Raw genomic sequence first — 24,693 nt, 5'->3', positions numbered from 1 at the left:
ATGGCCAAGCGGTCTATGACATCGGAGTGTGTATCTGAGTTAGAGATAGCGCATGTTCAAATCCCGTCTATGACCTTAGCACTTTTTATCAGTACCATCAAAAATTTCTGATACAACATTTCAATTTCTAGTTCGAGCCATATGTATAAAAACTGAGCTCCTCACATTACAGCTAAATTCATCACTTGTAGAAAAATGATATACTGTATTTGGCTTCACCGCCCAAATTTACTTGATTGACACAGACTGAGCAATGTGTATAATTCTGACTTATCATCAATATTGTTAGTCTAATTTCAAAATTAACTTACGCACGATAGTTATGGACAGTAAAATACACTTGGGGCCTGATGGTAAAAATAGAAATTTGATCATGTTCCCTGCCTTAAAAGCTTCAGTGTATCGTAAACGATACACAGGGCTAGAGAAGTAGTGTTGTTGCGTGAAATATTTTTGCTCCTTAATGTGTTAAGTGCCTTACAAACAGGTTTCTTACAGGCCACTTTTGAAAAACTGGAAAATGAGCTGCGGGAAGTAAACCAGAATGCTGAAGCTCTGAAGAGGAACTACTTGGAGCTCACAGAACTGAAACATATCCTCCGGAAAACACAAGGCTTTTTTGATGAGGTAAGCAAGTTCACTCTAATAGTATTAAGTGACTGATGCTTATTTGCGTGAATTTTTGGCACAATAATCACACTTTTTTGAATAGGATACCAGAAGTCAGCACAAAGAAAATCCAAGGAGTTCCTAAAGTATTGGGAGAGCGGAATAGTTTTGCATGAATATAACTAAGCAAGTAACTAACATCAGAGAACCGTAAGGTTACCAGATTTGGAAAATGTGTATCACGGATATTAATAAATTCTGTCCAATTTTGTATGAACTGTTCATTCAGTTTTCTGTTCATTTTAGTACCTACCTGATTTTCAATGTTCCATTATCGTCTTGATCAAAAATCGTTTATTTTAAAAAACATTGATGATTTGGGTTCATGTTTTCACCCTGGAACTGGTGGTCATTTTTCCTCATGGCAGGTCATTTTTGAGTATTTTGTAAGTACTTTAAAAATGTTGTGAAAAAATACATTTTTACTACAAACTTTTATGTGCAATACATTTTTTTCAGGAGAATGTGGAAATAATTATTGTTTAAAAACATTGTGAATAAACTAATGAAAAAGACCTAATAAAAGATTAATGAAATTTAAAAAAATTCAAGTTGTAGGACCGCACCTTGTAAAGTGTGATAATATAATAAATATTAGAATCTGAGATAGCTTATGTATTCTTCATTTTATGTAGTTTCAGAAAATATATAATGATATCTAGGTTCTCTTGAAGAAAAATGAAATATATTGTAAAAACCATAAATGTATATGAAAGGCTAAATTTGTTATTATGGATATGGTTATTTTCAAAAATTTACAAATAATATAATTCTTACAGTAAATGTTTCCACAATATACAAAAATGTAGAGAATTATATGCACTAAAAAAATAATAATAATAACTAATTTCTAAATTTTTTATTTTTGAAAAGTGATGGGACGTACCTAAATTTGTTACTAAGTACGATTATGTTCAATAATTAAAAAAGTGAATTTTGATATGGAAATATTACACTGATAATATTAATTTTAAAATAAATATATACTAATTGTGGACTTTTGCTGAAATAGGCTTAGTATAGTAATGGTGCTATTATAAGCCATAAAGAAAATCCTTAGGTGCCACTGCCAAGGCCTAGGTGTCTGAGTCCAACAGGTCAACAAGTTCTCTAATGTCAAAAATAAGCAAGATTTTGGTATATAATTTAAATGGGAGGCCAAAACAAAGTTATAAACCAATATAATAAACCATACCAATGATATATCACTAATATTGTAGCTCCCAAACACTTTCACTGCACTGCCTTATAGACTAGATTGATCTAGGTGTACAAATTACAACATGTCACATGTTAATCCATCATATTACTAAGAAAAACACTATATATAGATTTAAAAAAAGCCAGAATAAACTCACAAGTAATTAACATTATCTTGCAAATTAAATACCTTTTGAGACTAAATCTAAAGACCAAACAGACAGACTCCTGCTTCAAAATGGCTAGATGAGGACGATTGTTCTGGCAAGTTTATGAAATCACTGCTGCCAAAGCAATCAGCAATTCTTTCTGTTTGAAATGGTATATAAATAGTGGTGGTAGTGTTGACCAATGTACTATATGAACTGTCAAAACTGGTGCGTGACATTATAATGTCGATTGCCACTCCCAATCGATTCAGATCAACATTGTAATGTTAATTACTAGTTCCAGGGTTAAAACACTCTTGTTGCATAACATATCTTAAAAATGTTTGTTTCTGTTGTGAAAAGAAGGGAATGTTATGAACGATAAAAACGATTGTTTTGAATAAAATAAAATAAAGAGTGAATAATACAGAGAAACAACAAGATCTCAATAAATTGTCAAATACAAACTGAAATCGTAAGACTTGTCGATCACTTTGTATTACATTGATCTTGCTCATGTTCGGGTAGGTTCGGCTATCATTTATCTCCTATCTCTAGTTGTACTCATTTTTGTACTGACTACGGTAATGCCTTACTCCAGAGTTTTCTTGTTAAGTTTTCATTGAAGGAGCACTTGCAATTGATGTCCTGTCCCACTTTTACTGTGTTTACCATGCCCCCATGTCCAGTAATCAATTGTTACAGAGCTAAGTTTAGGTTTCAAGAACCGTTTATCGACATCGCTCTCCGAGAACTTTGAAGTTCACCACGCCTACACTCCATCCAGGTTTCACCTCCATATTTGTCTGTTTTAAAATAGGTACAGTCCACACTCGATTAACTGAATCAACCAATGATAACTTGAGTCATGATTTAAATAAAGGAAGAGAAACATGTAAACATTGTGTCTAAATTAATACTTGTAATGTATGTATATTGAAATCCGTGAGAAAACCAGATTTAACACAAGAGTTACAAGAGTGCACGCGTGCGAACACACACACATCAAATTACTGTATATTTTAGTTTCCTTTACACTTTTATTATTTATAGTGGAGAAAATGTAGAGGGATAAACTTTAAGTAACCATTAACCATAAAAGATACTTTAAAACACGCTGAGAAGCATAAGATTTTATACCGCCCCTTTCCACTAACCAGCTAACTTTAAGCGACGACTTTGATTGGCCTCCAACTATCCAATCACAAGGTCAGAGAGAACAAAAGTCAACTCTTATTGTAAACCCGTTAACAAAGCAGACTATCAGAAGAACGGTATCATCCTACATCCACAGACACTTTCTTAAGAAATTAATATTAATTTAAATTACCTACATCGTGACATCACTAATTAAATTTTAAGATATTTTCGCATATAACTTCTCCCACCAATAATTAGTAAATAAATTTTAAATTGCCTATGTAGCAAATGCTACACTAAATATAAACACTTTTGAGTTGTTCTTGCGAAGTATATACTTTTTAAGTATTTAAACTTAAATGTACTTAGTACAGGAAGTTTCAGATTGTTTTCTGGATAACCAATTAAATTATCAATGTATGTTATTAATTGTATCTTATTTATAGAAAATATCAATCTTTTATTCAAAATAATACATCTCCCATAGCTATATGACTAAAAAATAAAACATTAGAAGTGTATGAAGTTTGATATTATTATTATGGAGCTAAAGGGAAGGTGGCCAACAATACAACCAGATCTTAATTCAGTACATTCACTTTATAGTACATTTGGCGTACTATGGGTGAGAAAAAAAATCTTTTTGCTTTTCTTCATGAATTGTTTTCTTACCTGAGCTTTTCATTTTGTATTATTATGATTTGTTAATGAATACCACAACTTTCTTTGTTGTTTTGTATCTCTTCCATTTTTCCTACATGAGGTGAAAAAATTATAAAACTTTAATTGTTTACATGTTTTTATATTTTGTTTATTTTTGCTACGACTATCAATTCACGATAGTTTGTCTGCCCTTTGGTTAATTGAGTGTGGGTTGTGCTTTAAAATAATATTGTTTAGAATCTGCTTGTATTTTATACTCATGTGTTTTATATTGTTAGTATTTTTCATGTTAATAATGTACAGTACAAGGCTTTTATAAGTTTATATGGTAGCACTGATATTGAATGACTGGCCAGTTAGTTCTTAAGGCATGTGTTATCATGCTAAGGAATAATACAGTGAACAGTGTAAAAGTTAAGCAAAGGTCACAAGCCCTTTAAGAAAGTATAAGCAAATCAAAATCCAAAAAATTACCTTATCACAGTATTTGTTTTTTGTGCTGCAATTTAATAAATAATTAAAATGAAAAACCCATGGAAAATATTATATATATATATATATATATATATATATATATATATATATATATATATTCATTAAATTTGTATAAATGGCAATAGCCGAATTTAATTTATTTCAATAAACATTGAATCGCAAAAAGTACTTGCTCCGCCGGGACTCGAACCCGGATCTCTCACTTGCCGGGTGAATGTGCTACCATTACACCACAGAGCCCCACTTTTTACGATTCAATTATTTTGTATTTGGCCGTTTCTTTCACATATGTGTTTAAATAACCAAACTAACATATGATCGGAAGACCAAATACCTGTCAAATGACTTCTATTTACATTCATTAAATTTGTATAAATGGCAATAGCCGAATTTAATTTATTTCAATAAACATTGAATCGCAAAAAGTACTTGCTCCGCCGGGACTCGAACCCGGATCTCTCACTTGCCGGGTGAATGTGCTACCATTACACCACAGAGCCCCACTTTTTACGATTCAATTATTTTGTATTTGGCCGTTTCTTTCACATATGTGTTTAAATAACCAAACTAACATATGATCGGAAGACCAAATACCTGTCAAATGACTTCTATTTACATTCATTAAATTTGTATAAATGGCAATAGCCGAATTTAATTTATTTCAATAAACATTGAATCGCAAAAAGTACTTGCTCCGCCGGGACTCGAACCCGGATCTCTCACTTGCCGGGTGAATGTGCTACCATTACACCACAGAGCCCCACTTTTTACGATTCAATTATTTTGTATTTGGCCGTTTCTTTCACATATGTGTTTAAATAACCAAACTAACATATGATCGGAAGACCAAATACCTGTCAAATGACTTCTATTTACATTCATTAAATTTGTATAAATGGCAATAGCCGAATTTAATTTATTTCAATAAACATTGAATCGCAAAAAGTACTTGCTCCGCCGGGACTCGAACCCGGATCTCTCACTTGCCGGGTGAATGTGCTACCATTACACCACAGAGCCCCACTTTTTACGATTCAATTATTTTGTATTTGGCCGTTTCTTTCACATATGTGTTTAAATAACCAAACTAACATATGATCGGAAGACCAAATACCTGTCAAATGACTTCTATTTACATTCATTAAATTTGTATAAATGGCAATAGCCGAATTTAATTTATTTCAATAAACATTGAATCGCAAAAAGTACTTGCTCCGCCGGGACTCGAACCCGGATCTCTCACTTGCCGGGTGAATGTGCTACCATTACACCACAGAGCCCCACTTTTTACGATTCAATTATTTTGTATTTGGCCGTTTCTTTCACATATGTGTTTAAATAACCAAACTAACATATGATCGGAAGACCAAATACCTGTCAAATGACTTCTATTTACATTCATTAAATTTGTATAAATGGCAATAGCCGAATTTAATTTATTTCAATAAACATTGAATCGCAAAAGAATATTGAAATATTTAGGCACCATTGTAGAGAGCCATTTTCAGTCAATAGATGTTAAACTACGTAAAACTGTCAATAATACACATCAATTCATTCTTGATTGTATAGATAAATCGAAAGGAAAAGAGCTATATCGTGATTGTCTGAAACTTAACAATCAACCATCAAGATAACCAAACAGCGACCAATACAGCTTCTTTATCATAGGCTACCAGCTTTTTGATAGTTTGGTGCTATAACTATTATTGAATTTATTATCTTTATTGACAAAATAAATGACAATGAATTGAAACACCTAGTAGCTGAAACATTTGCGGGTGGATAGTTTGGCACCCCTCATAAAAATAAACACAAAACAGGAATTGGTATAATTTGGTATAGTAAAAAACGTCTGTATACTAGCCCGTTTCTTAAGAACACATTAGAAAAATATGCCATTATGCTCTTTGGTTGAGATTTTATAGCATATTTTTATATTCTTGGAAAATTAATTACAAGATCCACATAATACTGGAAAAATAATGAGTACATGTATGAGTAAAATAGCTACGGCACTCTAAGGGTTGATTGTTCTTTAAAACGGTTTTATTCAATCAACACTCGGATAGTGAACAAAATAATGACTCCATTCTATACTGTAACATGTGTAATATTTAAAAACCTGTGTATCAAATGAAAAGTAATGGTGACCTTAGAAGGAAACTTTAAACTTTTTCAGTCTTTGATATTCTTTTTAACAATTGGCAGGCCACATTCAATATCAGTATCGAAATGTTGAAAGTCTTACAATGTACAGAATACTACTAAAGAGTGATGGAGACTCAGTTAACCTGATTTTTCAGCTGGAATAACACACAGATGGTGACTGCCCATCACAGATATGTGGCAATCGTATCTTGACCAGTTTCCTTGCCATGGAAACCCACAAATTAAATTGTGTTTAACTGAGGATTGTTGTTGTGTTTTATGTAAAAATAGTCATACAAGGCATTGTGGTCGTGTTACATATTATTTCATCAAACACAAAGGTATTCATTCCTTCAGGAAAGCTGTAAAACAAAATTATTACTTATCAAATAAACTTCATATCACCTCTGCATGATTACTTGGTCGTGGTAAAATTTGCAATTAATTTCTTACACCCTTGAATGAATTTTCATTATTTATATAAGTATTAATCATCCTTTTAAAGATGATAATTGTATTAAGATTGTCCGGAAAATAAGCTCCATATTTGCCAATCACTTGAGGGTATGAATTTTGCATAACCTTATGTCCTGGGCCAGTGTAGGTCTAAAATATCATCGGAAAGGCCAGTACAAGTAATTAAAACAGCTGCTGTCACTGAGGAAGTCTGCTATTAGTGTTGAATACACGCTGTTACTTGCTTTTTGTTGGGCAAACAAATTGCAGTTCTTTTCCAACATTGTGCCATTCAACGTAGGAAATTATAAACAACGGTTTGATTAAAAATGGTACCATATTTAAATTATCAAATTTATCAAATCCACACATAGATTTAAGCTACTGCAATTAAACTATTAATCCCGTGTATCTTGACTTATTTGGGTTTATTATCTGTGTAATGTTTCCGCTCCCTTTTATTTATTCTATTCTGGTGGTATACTTTCTTTCTATCTACTGACTTTCTGTGTCAAGTCACTTTTTAGTCTAATGTTTCTTTTACTCTGCTTAGCTCAATATATATTAATTACTCTTGTTGTGTAGTTTAGTGTAAGATCTATCTAAATAATTGTGATCATTATTTTATAGTGTTTCTTATTAATTGCTAAATTAATTTTGTTATAAATTTCAAAATTTAAATTTAAAATTGGTTTGATTAAAAATGGTACCATATTTTTGGTATTCCTGAACTGTTATATGTATATGACTGGAATGTTAGATTGTTTGTTGTTAATAAAAAAATGTTGAAAAGGTGGATGAAGAGATTCCAGATAATTGTCCGAGCTGTGCAACATTTTTGTGCATTTTAGACAGTTTTGTTCAAGTGTATATGAAGGCTTTTTTTAAATTCTGTGCATGCTTCATTTGTGCCAAAATTCCAATTGATTTCTTGTTAAAGAGACTGAGATCAATTGTGCTCTTTTAACAAGTCCTTAACTTGTGTACATAATGATGTTCTATGTAATTTATTTTTGTAACTAAACAGATGTTATTTTCCCTGCAACTTTATAATAGTTGAAAGGTTGTCGGTTTTTATCTTTTAGCTGGAGGAGCACACATTTTTCATTCAGTAATTCTTTGTTGACATGTTTTAATGTATTCACTTTAAATATAAATAATTTTCCACAATTTTTTAAAGATCAACAGAAACTGAGTAAACTGCTGGAAAGCACATATATAAACACATATACGTATGACACAGATTTCATGACACATAGGTATATTATTGTACATTCTAAGAATGATAACATGTTTAATGTTGCGTAACAAATTATACATGTACTCATGAAATATACTTAAAATAGATCACAGCACAAAGTAGTAGTAAATGTATTTTGTGATTCCTGCATCTGAAAACTTGAGTGTTACTTAATTTTCTTACAAAATAAATTATGTTAATTTATTAATTATATACTAACAGTATTCTATAGTTTTACACATGTTATCAAATCCACACATAGATTTAAGCTACTGCAATTAAACTATTAATCCCGTGTATCTTGTCTTATTTGGGTTTATTATCTGTGTAATGTTTCCGCTCCCTTTTATTTATTCTATTCTGGTTGTATACTTTCTTTCTATCTACTGACTTTCTGTGTCAAGTCACTTTTTAGTCTAATGTTTCTTTTACTCTGCTTAGCTCAATATATATTAATTACTCTTGTTGCTTAGTTTAGTGTAAGATCTATCTAAATAATTGTGATCATTATTTTATAGTGTTTCTTATTAATTGCTAAATTAATTTTGTTATAAATTTCAACATTTAAATTTAAAAATATTGGTAGTGGTAAAAACAAGAATACACAGAATCTTATGAATTTATGTCTCCTCATAAAACAAGGAATTTTTGCCTATAAATTACAATCCTTGGACTACAAGACTTTTTACAGCATTAAAATATTTAAAATAATTTATATCTTATAGTTTATTGTTTTTATTTTAATATATTTTATTTTATTATCGTATTTTTGATTTATTTGTTTTGTTTACAATCAAAAGTGAACACTCATATTTGGTCATCAAGCAACACTACATTTTGAAGTCAATGTGTTACATTGGGTTAAAAATTTCATATGGCAACCTTTTGTTCTGTAATATTGTTTATAAAATTAGTCAAATAAAGTCCTTCTTAAACAGATATTAATCAATAGAACCAATCCCAATTTTGGAACCGAGTTCCAAGTCAATAAAGGCAGTAGTTACAACTGTAGTTCTGAAATAAGTTTAGAGTTTCAAAATTATTGGAAGAGTATAGAGTTAAGATTAAAACAACTAATTGTTAGTTACAACTACCTTGCCTTAGTTTATGAATACAGTAAAGTGGCACATTTTGTATTGAATAGTTGAAGTTCTCTCTGAATTTAAAAATTGCATTGGAATGAGGATAAAAGACAAATTATGCATGCGGAAAACTCTGTAGTTTTGGTATGGCATCCACAAGGCAGTTACTAATAATATACTTTTTACTTATAGTTCAAAAAGTTATATGCTATAAACAGGATAAACTAAATCAGGAAAGGTTTCATAAGTTTTTCATGCCTAAATGTGCACTTTCAAAAAGTAGAGCCCAAAATGGCACAGCACATAAATTACTGTGTTTGCTTTATGCAGCCTACCTTAGATTTAGATGCATTTAAAATTCAATTTCATTGTTTTCCTCTGTACCTGTCTTTTTTTTAAATAGTAAATCTTTTTGAATGAACGTTATATTAAAGACATTTGCTTTCCTTTTTATTAAGGGCATCTTAAAAGGTTCACATTTGTCACCATTGATACTTTTATCTGAATTGCTACTAGTATTTTAGTTTAGTTTTAATTTTTCCACAGTTTCTAATCTGTAGTGCCACATTAAACATTGCTTGGACACACCATGTGTTCATTGCGTATAGGCTCCACAAGTAATTTACGTGATGAATTTTGTTTGGATTCATGCACAAGATAAATACAGTGACTTATAACCACAAAGATAAAAGAATAAACTTTGAATCTTTGGATACTCAATCGGAAAGTTTACAACTGAATCAGACTACAGCTATCAGTATCACTGATAAACGTATGTGTGGCTGCCGGTTGTATCAAGTTCATGATTGTACAATCCACAAAAGAATGTTTCATTGAAGTGAAATTACACTTTAGTTGTTTATAATAGTAGAAAAGCTAAACAAGTGGATTGATTTAGTTTTGGACTGAAGTGTAATCTCTGTGTTAGTAACAATAAGAGATACATTTTGTAGCTCAGCTACAGTCGAAATAATGATGATCATCTGTAATTAAGTCATATTTCAGCTGCAAATAGTGTACCGGTGCAGTGTTAAAATATGAACAACTGTTTACAGCAATTAATAAATATTTTATTTTATATTGTGGACTCCTGTGGTGATATAAATTGTTGCACCAAATAGTCACAACATATGATACTGTGAACTGAAAATATTAATTCACATATTTTGTTATGGAGCAACACCAAAAATAATTTGAAAAATATATTGAAACATAAAAAAACCATTAAAATTATTCTTAAACAAAAACATGATGACTCATTTTAGAAAATGTTATAAACGTTAAAATATTAATTATATACTGACAATATTTTCTAGATTCTATTTTAATTTCTAAAAATAACGAGTGCCATCTGATTCTTTACACCTAAGTCATCATTACAACACAAGAAATAAAGAAGCAGAATGATGATTCTGAGTCTTCGCATAAAGCAGTTTTACAAAGTATAAATCAAGTTATATTGGTTATTTTTTACAAATAATTTCCAAAAAATAAAAAAATTGACAAATTTAAAAAGTGAAAGACTTCTTAATAAGCAAGGCCATTTAATTTCTGAATTAGTTTTTTGACTTCCCCTCTCCAATAAAAATAACTTTTGAAGCTCATGTAGAATATTGTCTATTTGAAACTACTGCTCATAAATCTGTCTGAAAGCTAGGCATTATTACATGTACAACGTGTGCATTTTTATAAATAAGGAGATTTTACATTGAAATAGAAAAACAATTGGTACTGGATACACAGTTTTGACATAGAAAGTGGGATAATAGACAAGTCTGAAGCAAACAGTGTAAACCAGACTAAGTATGATAACTATAATAATAGACAACTAAAGTTATGTTTGGATTGTGGGTGGTCTTAAAAAAATAAACACTAAAAACTTTTCTTTTGAAAGTACACAAATTTTAGAAAATGTATTAAATTATTATGCTTTAACTTGTTGTTCAACTCATAGTTTTTCTAGTATAAATATTCAGTGGCCTGTGAGAAGAGAACCAAAGTGAATGCTTGCTAGTGTTCATCTTCTCGGGTTTCATTGATAACTGTTATCAATTTGATGTAGAGTAGAAAACATGCCCCGTCCATCGTAGCTGTCCAATCATATTAAGTAATTTTCATAGTATTAGGTTTGATTTGTCACTGAAATCAATTAGTAAAATATAGACTAAATATAGTATCCTTTTCTTTATTGTAAAGTTTTAAGAAATACTTTAATTCGTCGATTGCAAAGTAGTATCCTCTTCATTTAAGTGATATTTCTTTTCACAAAAATTACAAGTCGGTTACATGACTTTGCTTTGATTGGAATAACAGCAATAACTATTACTATACAATTTATCCCTTTGTATTTTAATTAAATGTTCTATTTAAAAATAATAAATGTCTTTAACAAAGAGCAGTTTCCTTGGATATATAACTCATTTTACAGTAGAATTATTTTACTTTTGTTTTGTTTAAATTGTAGAAACCAAAAGATAAAACTTTAAACCTAATTTTGATCAGTATAAAATATGTACAGCAATAATATTACAAATCATATAATGTTTCTTGAACCCGTCTTAGATTTGTATTTTCCAAGGCAGTAAATTCTGTCTAAAGGCGATATTGTGTTAAAAATACATTAAACTATTTTGGTTGTTTCCAGATTGAAAACCTACTTAATACTATTTATATTTTGTAACCAAGAACATCTGTTGGTGTTTTTTTGTCACCTAAAACATAAAAATATTAGTAACAAAAATGATTTGATTGATCTACTTACCTGTTTAACTAATAATTAGTGTATGAACAATAAAAGAGTTGAATTAGTTATTTAAATGTGCAACAGTTTTACAAACTCCTGAGTACTTGTAGTAATATAAAACATGTTATATGGGAAAAGCTATAAAATGGTAATGAACCTTTGTATCAATTTGATATTTTTGTTAGCTTTCTGTAATTAGTAGCCACATTGATGGCCATTGAGCCTTAACGTATTGTTTATTGCCATTTCATTACTCATTGCTCTATCCTCATATATGATGGTCGTTCTTTTTTTTCAACCTCCGATCTCATGCCATGACGGCCTGAAACGTGGCAGGTCCGTGATGTGCGCAGTAGTCAATCGCGCATCTTCCCCACTATAACATTTGTCGCTTTTGTGTTCAAGAAGTCAGTTTGCGCTAAGCTGCAGTCGCTTAAACATGGTTGCCTAAACATGGTTGCCTGTTTTGATTCTCCCACCAAATGTAAATTGGGGAGTGTTATTAATTTCTTGCAAAGAGAAGGGAATAGTGCAGTGTAAATTCATTGGAGAATGTGCCGTATTTACAGAGAAAACATCATGAGTGATGGTGTTGTGCGTGAATCGCGTCAAAAGTTTAAAGATGGCCAAATGTCAAATTCAAGGATCAATATGAGAAATGTCAAAGCTGAAGTCATTCAGCAATTTTTTTAGGTATCGGTCAACAATTTTTGTTTTCTGTATCACCCACATACAACACCATCACTCATAATGTTTTCTCCGTAAACACAGCACATTCTCTGATGGATTTCTGCTGTACTATTTCTTCTGCTTGCAGGAAATGAATAAAACTCGTTAATCAAATTTGGCGGCAGAATCAATATAGGTGGCCATGTTTATGCGACTCCATCTCAGCACAAATTAGCTACTTGAACTCGACAGTGAAAAGTGTTGTAGCGAAGAATATGCCTGATGCCGTGAAATCGGAGGTTGAAAAAAAGTAGCCCTTTTATATTTCACTAAGAGACATCTGTAGAGAAGTTAAAGCTTGATAAGTTGACATTAGCCACAATTTTGTGCTCGATGGGCATTTTTACAATCTCAAACACTCAATGAAGCACACAACAGAGTATAAAAACTTAGTTCTCAACTTGTGTAGAAGCACAGAACAGAGTATAAAACTTAGTTCTGAACTTGTGTAATTAGCTGTGGCTTATCGATGCTGTGCCATTTGACATGTACCAAATTTTCAAACCAGCAGATACATAGTTTATGAACATGCACTGTATATCAAATCAAATCAAATCAAAATAATCTTTATTCATTCATTTGCACATTTTGTACATTGAATAGTGTCAATTTAATGAAAACAGTAGTCAAATTACAATATATAATTGTAATGTAGTTTATAATTTAATTTTTAACAGATATCTATCAAAAGTATTAAACAGTATGCACTTACTATTATAAAAAATTAATATTAAGATCTTAAGAGAAAGTGCTCAAATTCCTTTAAAGAATATAAAGTTAACCCTACCAAAAACTCTTTTAACATTTTTTTAAACAAGTAGATTTATCCTCACTTTTTATATAATCAGGAATTTTTCTTAAACATTTATTTCCTACATATAATGTTCATAGTTAATGTATAATTCTATACGATGACAAGGGATTACAAATTCAATTTTATATCTGTTGTCATAGTGATGCACCACATTACTGCTACTGATGGATGTTTAATATACATGATGGCTTCAAAAATATAAAGTCCATATATAGTTAATATATTTAATTCTTTAAAACGCCCTTTGACAGATTCTGTAAATAACTCTATAAATGTCATCTCCTATGACACATTATCTTAACACCAGCGTATTACATAGTATAAGATACTTTAAACAACGTTCTTACTGCATTTTTTGTTTTTGCGTATTTTCATTTTGGCCTTCGTCCTTATGTAAGTGTTGCTTGATGACCAAGAGTGGTGGGGGGTGAGGGTTAGGGTGAGATTGTAGTGTAGTGGTGAGGTTGTTGGTCCCCAGGCAGAGCTAGGGCTGACAGTCCACTGTGCGGACGCAGGAATGGGCGACGAACGTCAGTCATTGCTGGGTGGAGACGCTCTGCGGGCCGGCGGGCAGCACCTCAGACTAGGGTAAATGGTAGCCTCTTGGGCTGTGTGGGTACCTAACTGTAACACTCACCAGTGACATCAGGATCATCATGGACATGGGTCGTCATTCACCACAATACACTAAACACAAAAAAACCATATTCTGGTTTGTTTTACTGATAAAAACACTTGAAATATAAAAGCCAAGATAATAGTGTTCACATCGAGAACATAATGAGGCAACTGACCTAATACACTAAAACAGTATATAATATACAATAATAAACACTTCGAGGCTACATTTCTAATATAGTAAAATATAGCTGAAGAATACTAACCAAACACAGTAAAATATAACAGTGTACACAACAAAGCATATTACATTTTAACTTGTGAGTACCAATCAAACACAGTAAAATATAGCACATGAACATCCACTATTCGCAGTACAATACAGCACATACACATTAAGCAAACACAGTGCGTTACAGCACATGAACACCCACCATTCACAGTACAATATAGCACATACACACTACTGAACACTGTACATTATAGCACATGAACACCCACCATTCACAGTACAATATAGCACATACACACTAACCAAACACAGTACGTTACAGCACATGAACACCCACCATTCACAGTACAATATAGCACATACACACTAACCAAACACAGTACGTTACAGCACATGAACACCCACCATTCACAGTACAATATAGCACATACACACTAACCAAACACAGTACGTTATAGCACATGAACACCCACCATTCACAGTACAATATAGCACATACACACTACCGAACACTGTACATCATAGCACATGAACACCCACCATTCACAGAGAATATAGCACATACACACTAACCAAACACAGTACGTTATAGCACATGAACACCCACCATTCACAGTACAATATAGCACATACACACTAACCAAACACAGTACGTTACAGCACATACACACTAACCAAACACAGTACAATATAGCACATACACACTACCGAACACTGTACATTATAGCACATGAACACCCACCATTCACAGAGAATATAGCACATACACACTAACCAAACACAGTACGTTATAGCACATGAACACCCACCATTCACAGTACAATATAGCACATATACACTACCGAACACTGTACATTATAGCACATGCATAGTATAGACTATATATGGTATAATATTGAACATCACAGTGAATAAGAATAATTATCGATATCTTTAAGTTGTATTACGCATCTATAAGTAGTATGTAATTAGGTGTTTAACCGTTGCCACTGCTTTTTTACATTCCCTTATTTTTCTTTTTACCTCTATGTATATAAAGTTTTTTGTTTACTTAAAGGAAAAGATTAAATTAAAAATTTCAAAACATTTCATATTCAGACTGTTTATACATTTTTGTAAGGCCTAATGTTCATAATAATCTATGTGTCCTATTTTAGCTTCTATTATAGTTTAAAGACATAATCCGGATTGTATGTTTTACATACAACATATTGTTAATCAGTTAAATTTAATATAGTGGTTAAAATGTTTCCTCAATCACAATTTCTTTTATTTTTTTTTTCTTAAACTAATCTAATTTGTTGTACTGGAAATTATGCTGCTGTCAAATTCTATTCTTTTTAGTCAAATGCCAAATAGTTGTATTGATGGAAATATTCTTTGTTGAGATTATATTACAACAAATATCAAGCCCTTTGATACAAGTTGTATTGTCCTGAGCTTATACAAGTGTTGTAGGGTGTTCATACAAAATTCCGTTAATGAATTACTCAGTTTTGAATTTTATTTAACAATCCAATATAATTAGTATGGTACCTGCACAGCCCTAGCAAAACATTATATTTAAAACATTTGCTTTAGTTAAGAGCCTTATTATTTGTTTTAAGTTTTTCTGAACCTTACATGTATCAGTTATTTTAAATTATGTTTTCTATAGTAACGTAAATATTTTGTTCTTTTAGTTTTTGCACAAAACGTTCTATGGTTTAATACTTCAATTTTTCAATATAAAAATTTATTATAAAATCGAAGTAATGATTTTTACTGTTCTAAGTTTTAGTTCCACAAATAGTTATTTTTACATATTATGTTAATTTGTTCTTTTAAATAAGATTCTCTTTTATGACTCTTAAAAGACGTTTTTTTAAATAATTTCTCAGATGACATACTCAACCTTGAGTGAGTGTTTCGTAACTTTAAAAATATTATCTAAAATGCTTTTAAAATATTTGTAATTATTTGTAGTTGTAGTAAATCTGAAAATGTAATTTAACACTTCTCGGTAGCGTTGTTCAAAATTTAATTTTTGTTAGGTTCCTCCTGTTGTTGGTTTTTCTTCCAGACAAAAACTGATATTGAAGCGTGAGTGTTACAGTGACTGTTGACCCACAAGTCTAGTTATAACGTTATATAATGTTGATGAGTTCCCACTGACACAGAATGTTCTGGTACAATCAGAACAAGAAATCCACTATGGCTACATAACTCGCTATGTTTAGACCAGGAAACGCATTAAAACTGCTAATTACATAACAATAATTTATAATAATCACTGTAGATTAATATTTTGCAACATCAATTAAGCAAGAAATTTATAACGTAATAAAGAAAGAAATAACCAAAGTATTATTTGGAACATGTGTAATGTAATGTTCATTTGTATGCTTATTATTTAACTGACAGAGTTTAACACCTAGTAGTATTGGACCAGTAAAACCCCCAAAGTTTCAAACTAAATTAAAATTGAGTTAGTTTCTAATTTAGGCGGGGATCACTGTTGAGTTATATAATCACAATAGTTATCAACTGACCAGATGACTCACACTCTGTGATTTAGTGAACTAAAACAAATGTTATCATCTGTCCTATAAAACGTGATAAATGGATCTTGTTCAGACAACTATACACATCTTAAAATCACCAAGTAACACTGGTTGAATTTCATAAATTCTTTTAGCTTTGATCGAGTAGTATTTTTCTTGTTTGGCTGAGAATTTATGGGCTCATCTTGCAGTAATACAGTATGCTAAGAAAACATTATAAACGAACATTTTACAGATATAAACAAACATCTCACTTGCTAAGACTACAGATATAAACCACCATTTCACTTGGCAAGACATACAGATTTCACTTGCTAAGACTACAGATATAAACCACCATTTCACTTGGCAAGACCAGTTATAAGCAAACATTTCACCTACTCACTCTTCTGGCTGATGATTCGTGATTGTACAGCACATTTTATAACATATAATTATAACATATACAAGTTGTTACAAAACAATGTCGCAAAACCTTTGTATGTATTGTGTAAGCAAATCATATTGTCTCTTAATCACAATTGTTTTTGAGTTGTTAGAACAATTTGGAGTTGCTGAAAAACTGTTTCAGTCAAGAATTGAATGAATGGGTTGCAATTTTAGTGTTTTGAACAAACATAGAGTAAAGTAGGTATGAGCAAGAAAAATTTCAATTTCATAGAGTTTTATGCAACACAGAAGATGAAAGGTTTTGTATCCTATCACCTTAGAGGCTTAGAAGACTCTTGCTTTGCAAACCAGACAAAGTGTCATTTAGGTCTATACTAGACTGTTTTCCCAAAAGCTTTCTGGTGTTAGTGAGTAACAAACACCCTTTTCAATATACTTCCTTCACAACTATTTAAGGGCCATTATTGAGTATATCTCCCATCTGGGTCTCAATACTGACTTGATTGTCTTACTACCAAAAGATGTTACTCCCTTGTCGGTAGCCCAGTTCGCTATTCTCGGATTAGTTCCCCTTCCCAGCTAGAACATGATTTTTCTGTAAGAGAAGAAATGTTTTGGAGTTCCATCTATTCGCAGATCCTAGATATATTTAAACTTGTGGATAGTTCAGTTCGCTATTCTCGGATTAGTTCACCTTCGCAGCTAGAACATGATTTTCCTATAAGAAAAAAAACGTTCCAGAGTTTTCCTCTATTCACAGATCCTAGATATATTTAAACTTGTGGATAGTTCAGTTCGCTATTCTCGGATTAGTTCCCCTTCCCAGCTAGAACATGATTTTTCTGTAAGAGAAGAAATGTTTTGGAGTTCCATCTATTCGCAGATCCTAGATATATTTAAACTTGTGGATAGTTCAGTTCGCTATTCTCGGATTAGTTCACCTTCGCAGCTAGAACATGATTTTTCTGTAAGAGAAGAAATGTTTTGGAGTTCCATCTATTCGCAGATCCTAGATATATTTAAACTTGTGGATAGTTCAGTTCGCTATTCTCGGATTAGTTCACCTTCGCAGCTAGAACATGATTTTTCTGTAAGAGAAGAAATGTTTTGGAGTTCCATCTATTCGCAGATCCTAGATATATTTAAACTTGTGGATAGTTCAGTTCGCTATTCTCGGATTAGTTCACCTTCGCAGCTAGAACATGATTTTCCTATAAGAAAAAAAACGTTCCAGAGTTTTCCTCTATTCACAGATCATTGATATATTTAAACTTAATGGAATAGGTATAAATTAAGTTACACAAAATGTGACAGGTTCTGTAACACCCTGTAATTGCACTACACAATGTTATTTTTTAGTTAATAATATCTTCCATAATTTAGAACATCATAAATCATTATCAATAGACATTTGCAGGTTGAAGATTTGTAGCAAAATTTATATACCACTCCGCATACTGTGTTACTGCACTGGTGATTGTGTGACGTTACGTTCATAATCGTGTTTTGTGTTTATTGTATTTGAAGCTTGTGTTCATGAATGATGGTTTTAAAGTGTTATGTAGAATTGTTACAATCACTTGACAACCCTCACTGTAAGTTTCAACACTTCACGATTTGTTAGTTCTGCCATTTTTTTTGTCCAAGTAGCTTGTATGTTGAAGGTCTTTATTTAAATGTAGATTCATTAATAGTTATTGACTTAGAGCGTAATGACTTTTACGCTACACACAAACTGAAAACTGAATAGGACATTTTTATCCTTTAAAAACAACAAAAAACCTGTTGAAAACTAATAATCTTTGGCTCGGACTTGACTCTAGTATTAAGCGAAGTATCTGCATAAAGACAATATTTTGTCTACTTCGGCCACATAACCTTTCAACTGTTCAGTTTACGTGTTGTGTCAGCTGCAGAAACAGAAATCCTTATTATATTTGAGCAAGCCGTGTATGGCAAGTTTCCACAAATACACACGTCTTGTGACGTGTGCAACGATGCAGGATTCTGTGAAGTCGTCAGTTTTAAAACACCATAAATTCTATTTTGAAACAGTGCGAGTATGTTGGAGTTGAAAAAGGTTACCCTTTCTCATGTATTTGAAATAGTGATAGAAGATTCTTCTAATAGGTTACTGATTATTCAGAAGACGACTTTGAATAATGCTTAGAGCACTTTATATATATATATATATATATATATATATATATATATTTGAACTAATTTTAAATTTTAGTTAATAGTGCTCAAATATGAACAATTGAGCTACATAGACTCTTCAGTAGTATTATTTTTGTAAGTAATTGGTTAAACACAAGCCAAACTCATGTATTATTTCAATTCAAAGAACGAATATAAATGTATAGTACAGTTAAAAGTTATTATTATCACTTTTATACGTTTATATGTATAAAGTAGTATGTCTACTTATATAATGTTGTTTATGGTGGCCATGGTCTTCTTGTCTTATTGTGAGACTCTATGTGCTCATAGACTAACATGCATGCTGCTTTACCTGCTTTATATAATCTGTATTTTTTTATTTAAGTCCTGACAACGTTAAAGTTAGCCAAACCGTTAGTTAATGTCATTTAAATTGGCAAAGTTACTTTAATGTTAATGTTCAGGAGATGTTATTCGAGTCTACATATTTAACAGCAACGTGAAGTGAAGAAGGGTCCTACAACCCTTTTATTCCTGAAACTCATATGGTTCCTTTATAAATGTTTATTTCACCACAGATACTCTAGACTAGAAGCTTTCTGTCTATGTTGTTATACAAACAACTATGGACAATTTCATTATTGGAAAAACCATATTAAAACGGTAATTCTGGTGATAACTAGTCGTTTAGTTTCCAGTTTGTTTACAATCCAGAGTTTTATTTGAAAACATAAACATTTGAAAGGAACCTTTAAACATTTTGAAACCGAATTCTAGAATTATACTCACTAAGACATAAGAAAATTATACTACTTAACATAACATGCAGTATACTTACTAAATGAGAACTTAATTAGAAACATAGGTATATGCCAATTTTGTGCAGCAAAGCGTAGTAATGATGTAAAATAAATGCTTTTTCCATGAGATGCATTCACAATAAAAATTTTCATTATATTTGTAATGACGAATGTAACAAACACTAGCCTACTTACTACCTTATTTTGGAAGAGTTAAATATCGATCTTGTCTATCAGACTTCATAAATTGTGCTCATGGGACTGATTTTGACGTCTTTAACTCAAATTTTACTGTGATTATAAAATGTGTGGTGGTACCACTTTTCCATATGAATGGTGCATGATATTTTTGACTATTACATAAAATTGTGGAAAAGGATGAGTGTTATTTATTTTTTCAAAATAACAGCCTGATATCTTTGTTAACACTTTTGTATCTGAAATTGTATCAATTATAGAGTGCAATTCTATCTGCTTTACCCACACTCTTAGCCTCATTTCCTATAATATTTGCTGGCACACTGGATACTGTAAGCATAGGAAGAATCATATAATACGGTAACATTAACTCGCAGATGGAACCACTTAAAATCGATTGAATTTCATTCGGTTTTTATAAATAATTGAAAGATTTTTCTAAATCATTTAAAAAAATAATTTCTTCATTCACTTTATTCTAATTAAGTTCTGCTACTTTATCTTAATTTCTACTCCAATTTGCTTTTCTTCTCAATATGTTTCCATATCTACTCCAAACTATTGGTGTTGGGATGACACACAAACGGTGCGGATTTTATCTTTAAAGAAAAGTTATTAAATCAAAAAATAACTTTTGTTTTGTTGGGGTAAGGATTTTTTATTATTAAATATCTAAATTAGTGGTTTTAAAGAACAAGTTAAGATGGATCTGTGAATTATTTTGGAATCATCCCATTTCTGAGACCAGTTCACTCAGAGTTCTTGAATATTTGTACTGGACTGCTGGTTGTTTTTATTTACATTACTGTGTTCAAATATATTGTGATATATCATGTAACAATTTCACATAGACTTGACTATGAACTACTGCCTCTTTTACCCAGATAATGTGAATTCTACTGTGTTTGGTACGTATTTAACCGAAATAAAACGTAATTTGCGTTTATGTGTGAAATATGTTTTACTCATAAATGTGCAAAATATTTTATACACTGTTTTAATAGATAGTTTTCATAAGTCACACTAATTGCTATCTGATATTTAGAAGGTGAAAAAAAGAATATCAGAATCATTCATATAGAAATTTTATTTACATTTACAACATTGTCAGCTTTGTTTCCATATTGGGTGTGTTTTCAGTTTCTGGTAAACATTTAGTTAACTTGCTTGATTGTATTAGCCTCACTGATATACTTTGCAAGAGTCGGCAGATCACCTACAGTTGCTATTGAGGTACTCATGTAAACCTGTGGGTACTAAAGAGGATGCTGCTGGAGCAGGGCTCCTTTGGATTAAACTGTCTCTCAACTCTACTGCCTAAGAGTGAGAGGGCTAACAACATTAGTTACTGCAGCGCATTGAGGTATTGTCATGTAAAACTGCGCAATTGTCAACTATATGCAATTTTAATCACTAGCATTACTTGCTGCTTGTGGGAGCCAATGCAAAATTTGTAACAATTTTATGTACGACACTATTTTCTAATTCTCGCAAACAGCTGTGCGACAGTGGTTGCAACAGTGCTCAGGAGAGCTCTTGCACCCGTTTAGACTTGTGCAACTTATTGCCAGTGTAAACACAGTCGTACCTGTGTGACCCAGACAGAATGTTGGTGAAGCAGCTACCTGCGTAACAGTCTCACCACTTCACCGTCTGACTCAAAATGGTACAAAAAAATTCTCAAATACATTTCTGTCCTTTTTATTTATTTATCCTTAATTATATTAATCATTCAACCTAATAAATGATCCATAATATCGGATAACTGGATATGTTTGGGAATTAAATATGGAATTGGAATAAAATTGTCAAACAGTTTTATCGTATAAAAATGAAAAGCTTACAACAAACAGTATTTGCTCACTTTAAGTAATGTTCTGAAGACATTATTGTATTAGTTTTTTACCTTAAAACAATATTTTGCACTCTATTTTTTTGTTTTAAACGTGGTTTAAAAATCTAATCTTCACTCCCCAGTCAACAATATACAATGCATGGTGCAATATACAATATTATTTTATTTAATTCATTTAAAGCCACCAATAATATAGCTCAAAATATCGAATGAGGTTGTCCGAAAGAAACAAATGCTTTGCAATTACTGCACAATACAATTAACTTGATGACTGACAATACTAGAGCATCTGAAATTATTTAGGGATAGCAGAATAAAAATTATGTCCTTAAAATCCCTGCACAACAGAAATAATTTGACTGATTGACAATACCAGAGTATCCGAAACGATTTAGGGGTAGCAGAATGAAAATGATGTCCTTAAAATCCCTACACAACAGAAATAATTTGACTGATTGACAATACTAGAGTATCCTAAACGATTTAGGATAGCAGAATGAAAATGATGTCCCTTAAAATCACTGGACAACAGAAATAATTTGACTGATTGACAATACCAGAGTATCCGAAACGATTTAGGTATAGCAGAATGAAAATGATGTCCTTAAAATCCCTACACAACAGAAATAATTTGACTGATTGACAATACTAGAGTATCCTAAACGATTTAGGATAGCAGAATGAAAATGAAGCCCTTAAAATCACTGGACAACAGAACTAACTTGACTGATTGACAATACTAGAGTGTCCTAAATGATTTAGGTATAGCAGAATGAAAATGATGTTCTTAAAATCATTGCACAACAGAACTGAAATGATGTAGGTATATCAGGGTGAGAACGAATATCTTGGCACAACAAAAATAGCTTTGGAATTCAAAGGAGCAGATAGGGGTGTATCAAATACAGAGCACTGTCCTCTATCACCGTACAGTTACTCCAAGCATTTACTATCTTGTGGTATTTTCAAAGTGGTATGAAATATATACATCGTACTCTTAAGTGCGTTATAGATCAGTACTGATTTATCAATAAACATTTCTTTGTTTATAATCAGTTGATGAGATTCAATGTTTTTACTAGGCAACCGTTACACAATGTGACAAGATATCTATCATTTACAATGCCATTTAAAAATCTCAGATATGTAGTGCAAAATTTTCTGAGTTGAAAAAAATCAAATTTTGAAACATAATACTCTCTATTTGATAATTTAAATAACTCATTATTCTGATGATGTGTATAACTTTTCCCAGACTTGACAACTTAGTTCATTCAACAGTTAATAGGTAGCCATAAACAAAGTATACCCTCCCACCCCTTGCAGAGAAGGTTAAAATTAACTTTAAAATAATGTATTTACAGAATATAGAATATCAAATTGTGGTCTACAATGTTTAAAACTCAAACCTCAATGTTTTGGGTGGCCTATCAAACTTACACTTTTTTACTTGCTTACTTTTTCGTTGTACTTTCATAGCCTGTGCAAAAAATAGCAGTTATAAATAGAAAGCCCGATTATTATTGTGTAGTATGTATTATTATTTGTGTTTTTGTTGAGTGTTTAATTTGGTTATAAGTTTTGGCGATGAACAAATAATCAATAACAACAGTTAATCCTTTCCGGTCATTTATTATTTAAAGTGGTGATTTTTATACGTTTGCAACAATTCTCCAACTACTTATTCTGCTATATTTAATCTTTTTTCATATATTCATTATTTCCATCTTAAACAGGGTCATTAATGCACATGTTTTGAGAAAATGTTAAATTTACTACAAATACAAGTTTTTTCAAAGCTAGGGTTTCATTTATTAATAATTTTGCTGTCATCGCCTGGGAAGGGCTAACACTTTGCCATTAAAAGTTTGACAGAATCACAATTAGTTTTAAGACGTCTCAAAAGACGTTTCTCCATTTTGAACCAAATACGTGAACAACTGAAAAGTTGTTTACGTGGAATGTTGTCGTGAACTTTATTATGTATTCAAGTGAAACAAAGTTTTGGAGCATCAGAAGTAAAGATTCCATTCCAGGATTGCGTGCCATAAGTATTTTCCATTGTCGAATGCGGTTTCAGTGATGTTTGTTATTGTTATAGTATGTTTCAGATTGTAAACCATCTCCGAAGATACTGTATTATACTAGCTGTGATACTATTCTAGTTTACTATGAATTTTGAGCGTAGTGTTTCATTTGTATGTATTTCGTTTATCAATTTATCACCTTAGGAAATATGAGTACTAAGACTGTTTAGAATAATAATGTACTTATTTTTTGCAGTTTATAGAATAAGGAAGATAACATTTTATTATAAAATGGGGCAATATACGTTTTGCATTTTACTGTGTTATTGCATGTTA

The 24,693-nt window shown here is 31.4% G+C and overlaps 1 protein-coding gene across 1 annotated transcript in view; it reads left to right on the top strand.

Moving 5' to 3' along the window:
• The window catches only part of LOC124369957 (V-type proton ATPase 116 kDa subunit a1-like), an 88,535-nt gene that overhangs the window by 20,011 nt on the left and 43,831 nt on the right, over positions 1 to 24,693 (top strand). Inside the window, 2 exon segments of the mRNA XM_046828183.1 lie at positions 499 to 627; positions 14,010 to 14,119. Coding sequence (XP_046684139.1) covers positions 499 to 627; positions 14,010 to 14,119 — 239 coding nt within the window.

The sequence above is a fragment of the Homalodisca vitripennis genome, chromosome X (genome assembly GCF_021130785.1).
Source record: "Homalodisca vitripennis isolate AUS2020 chromosome X, UT_GWSS_2.1, whole genome shotgun sequence".
In the NCBI taxonomy this organism is placed as follows: Eukaryota; Metazoa; Arthropoda; class Insecta; order Hemiptera; family Cicadellidae; genus Homalodisca; species Homalodisca vitripennis.
The sequence above is the reverse complement of the archived record's forward strand: the minus strand, read 5'-3'. Positions and strand labels throughout refer to the sequence as shown.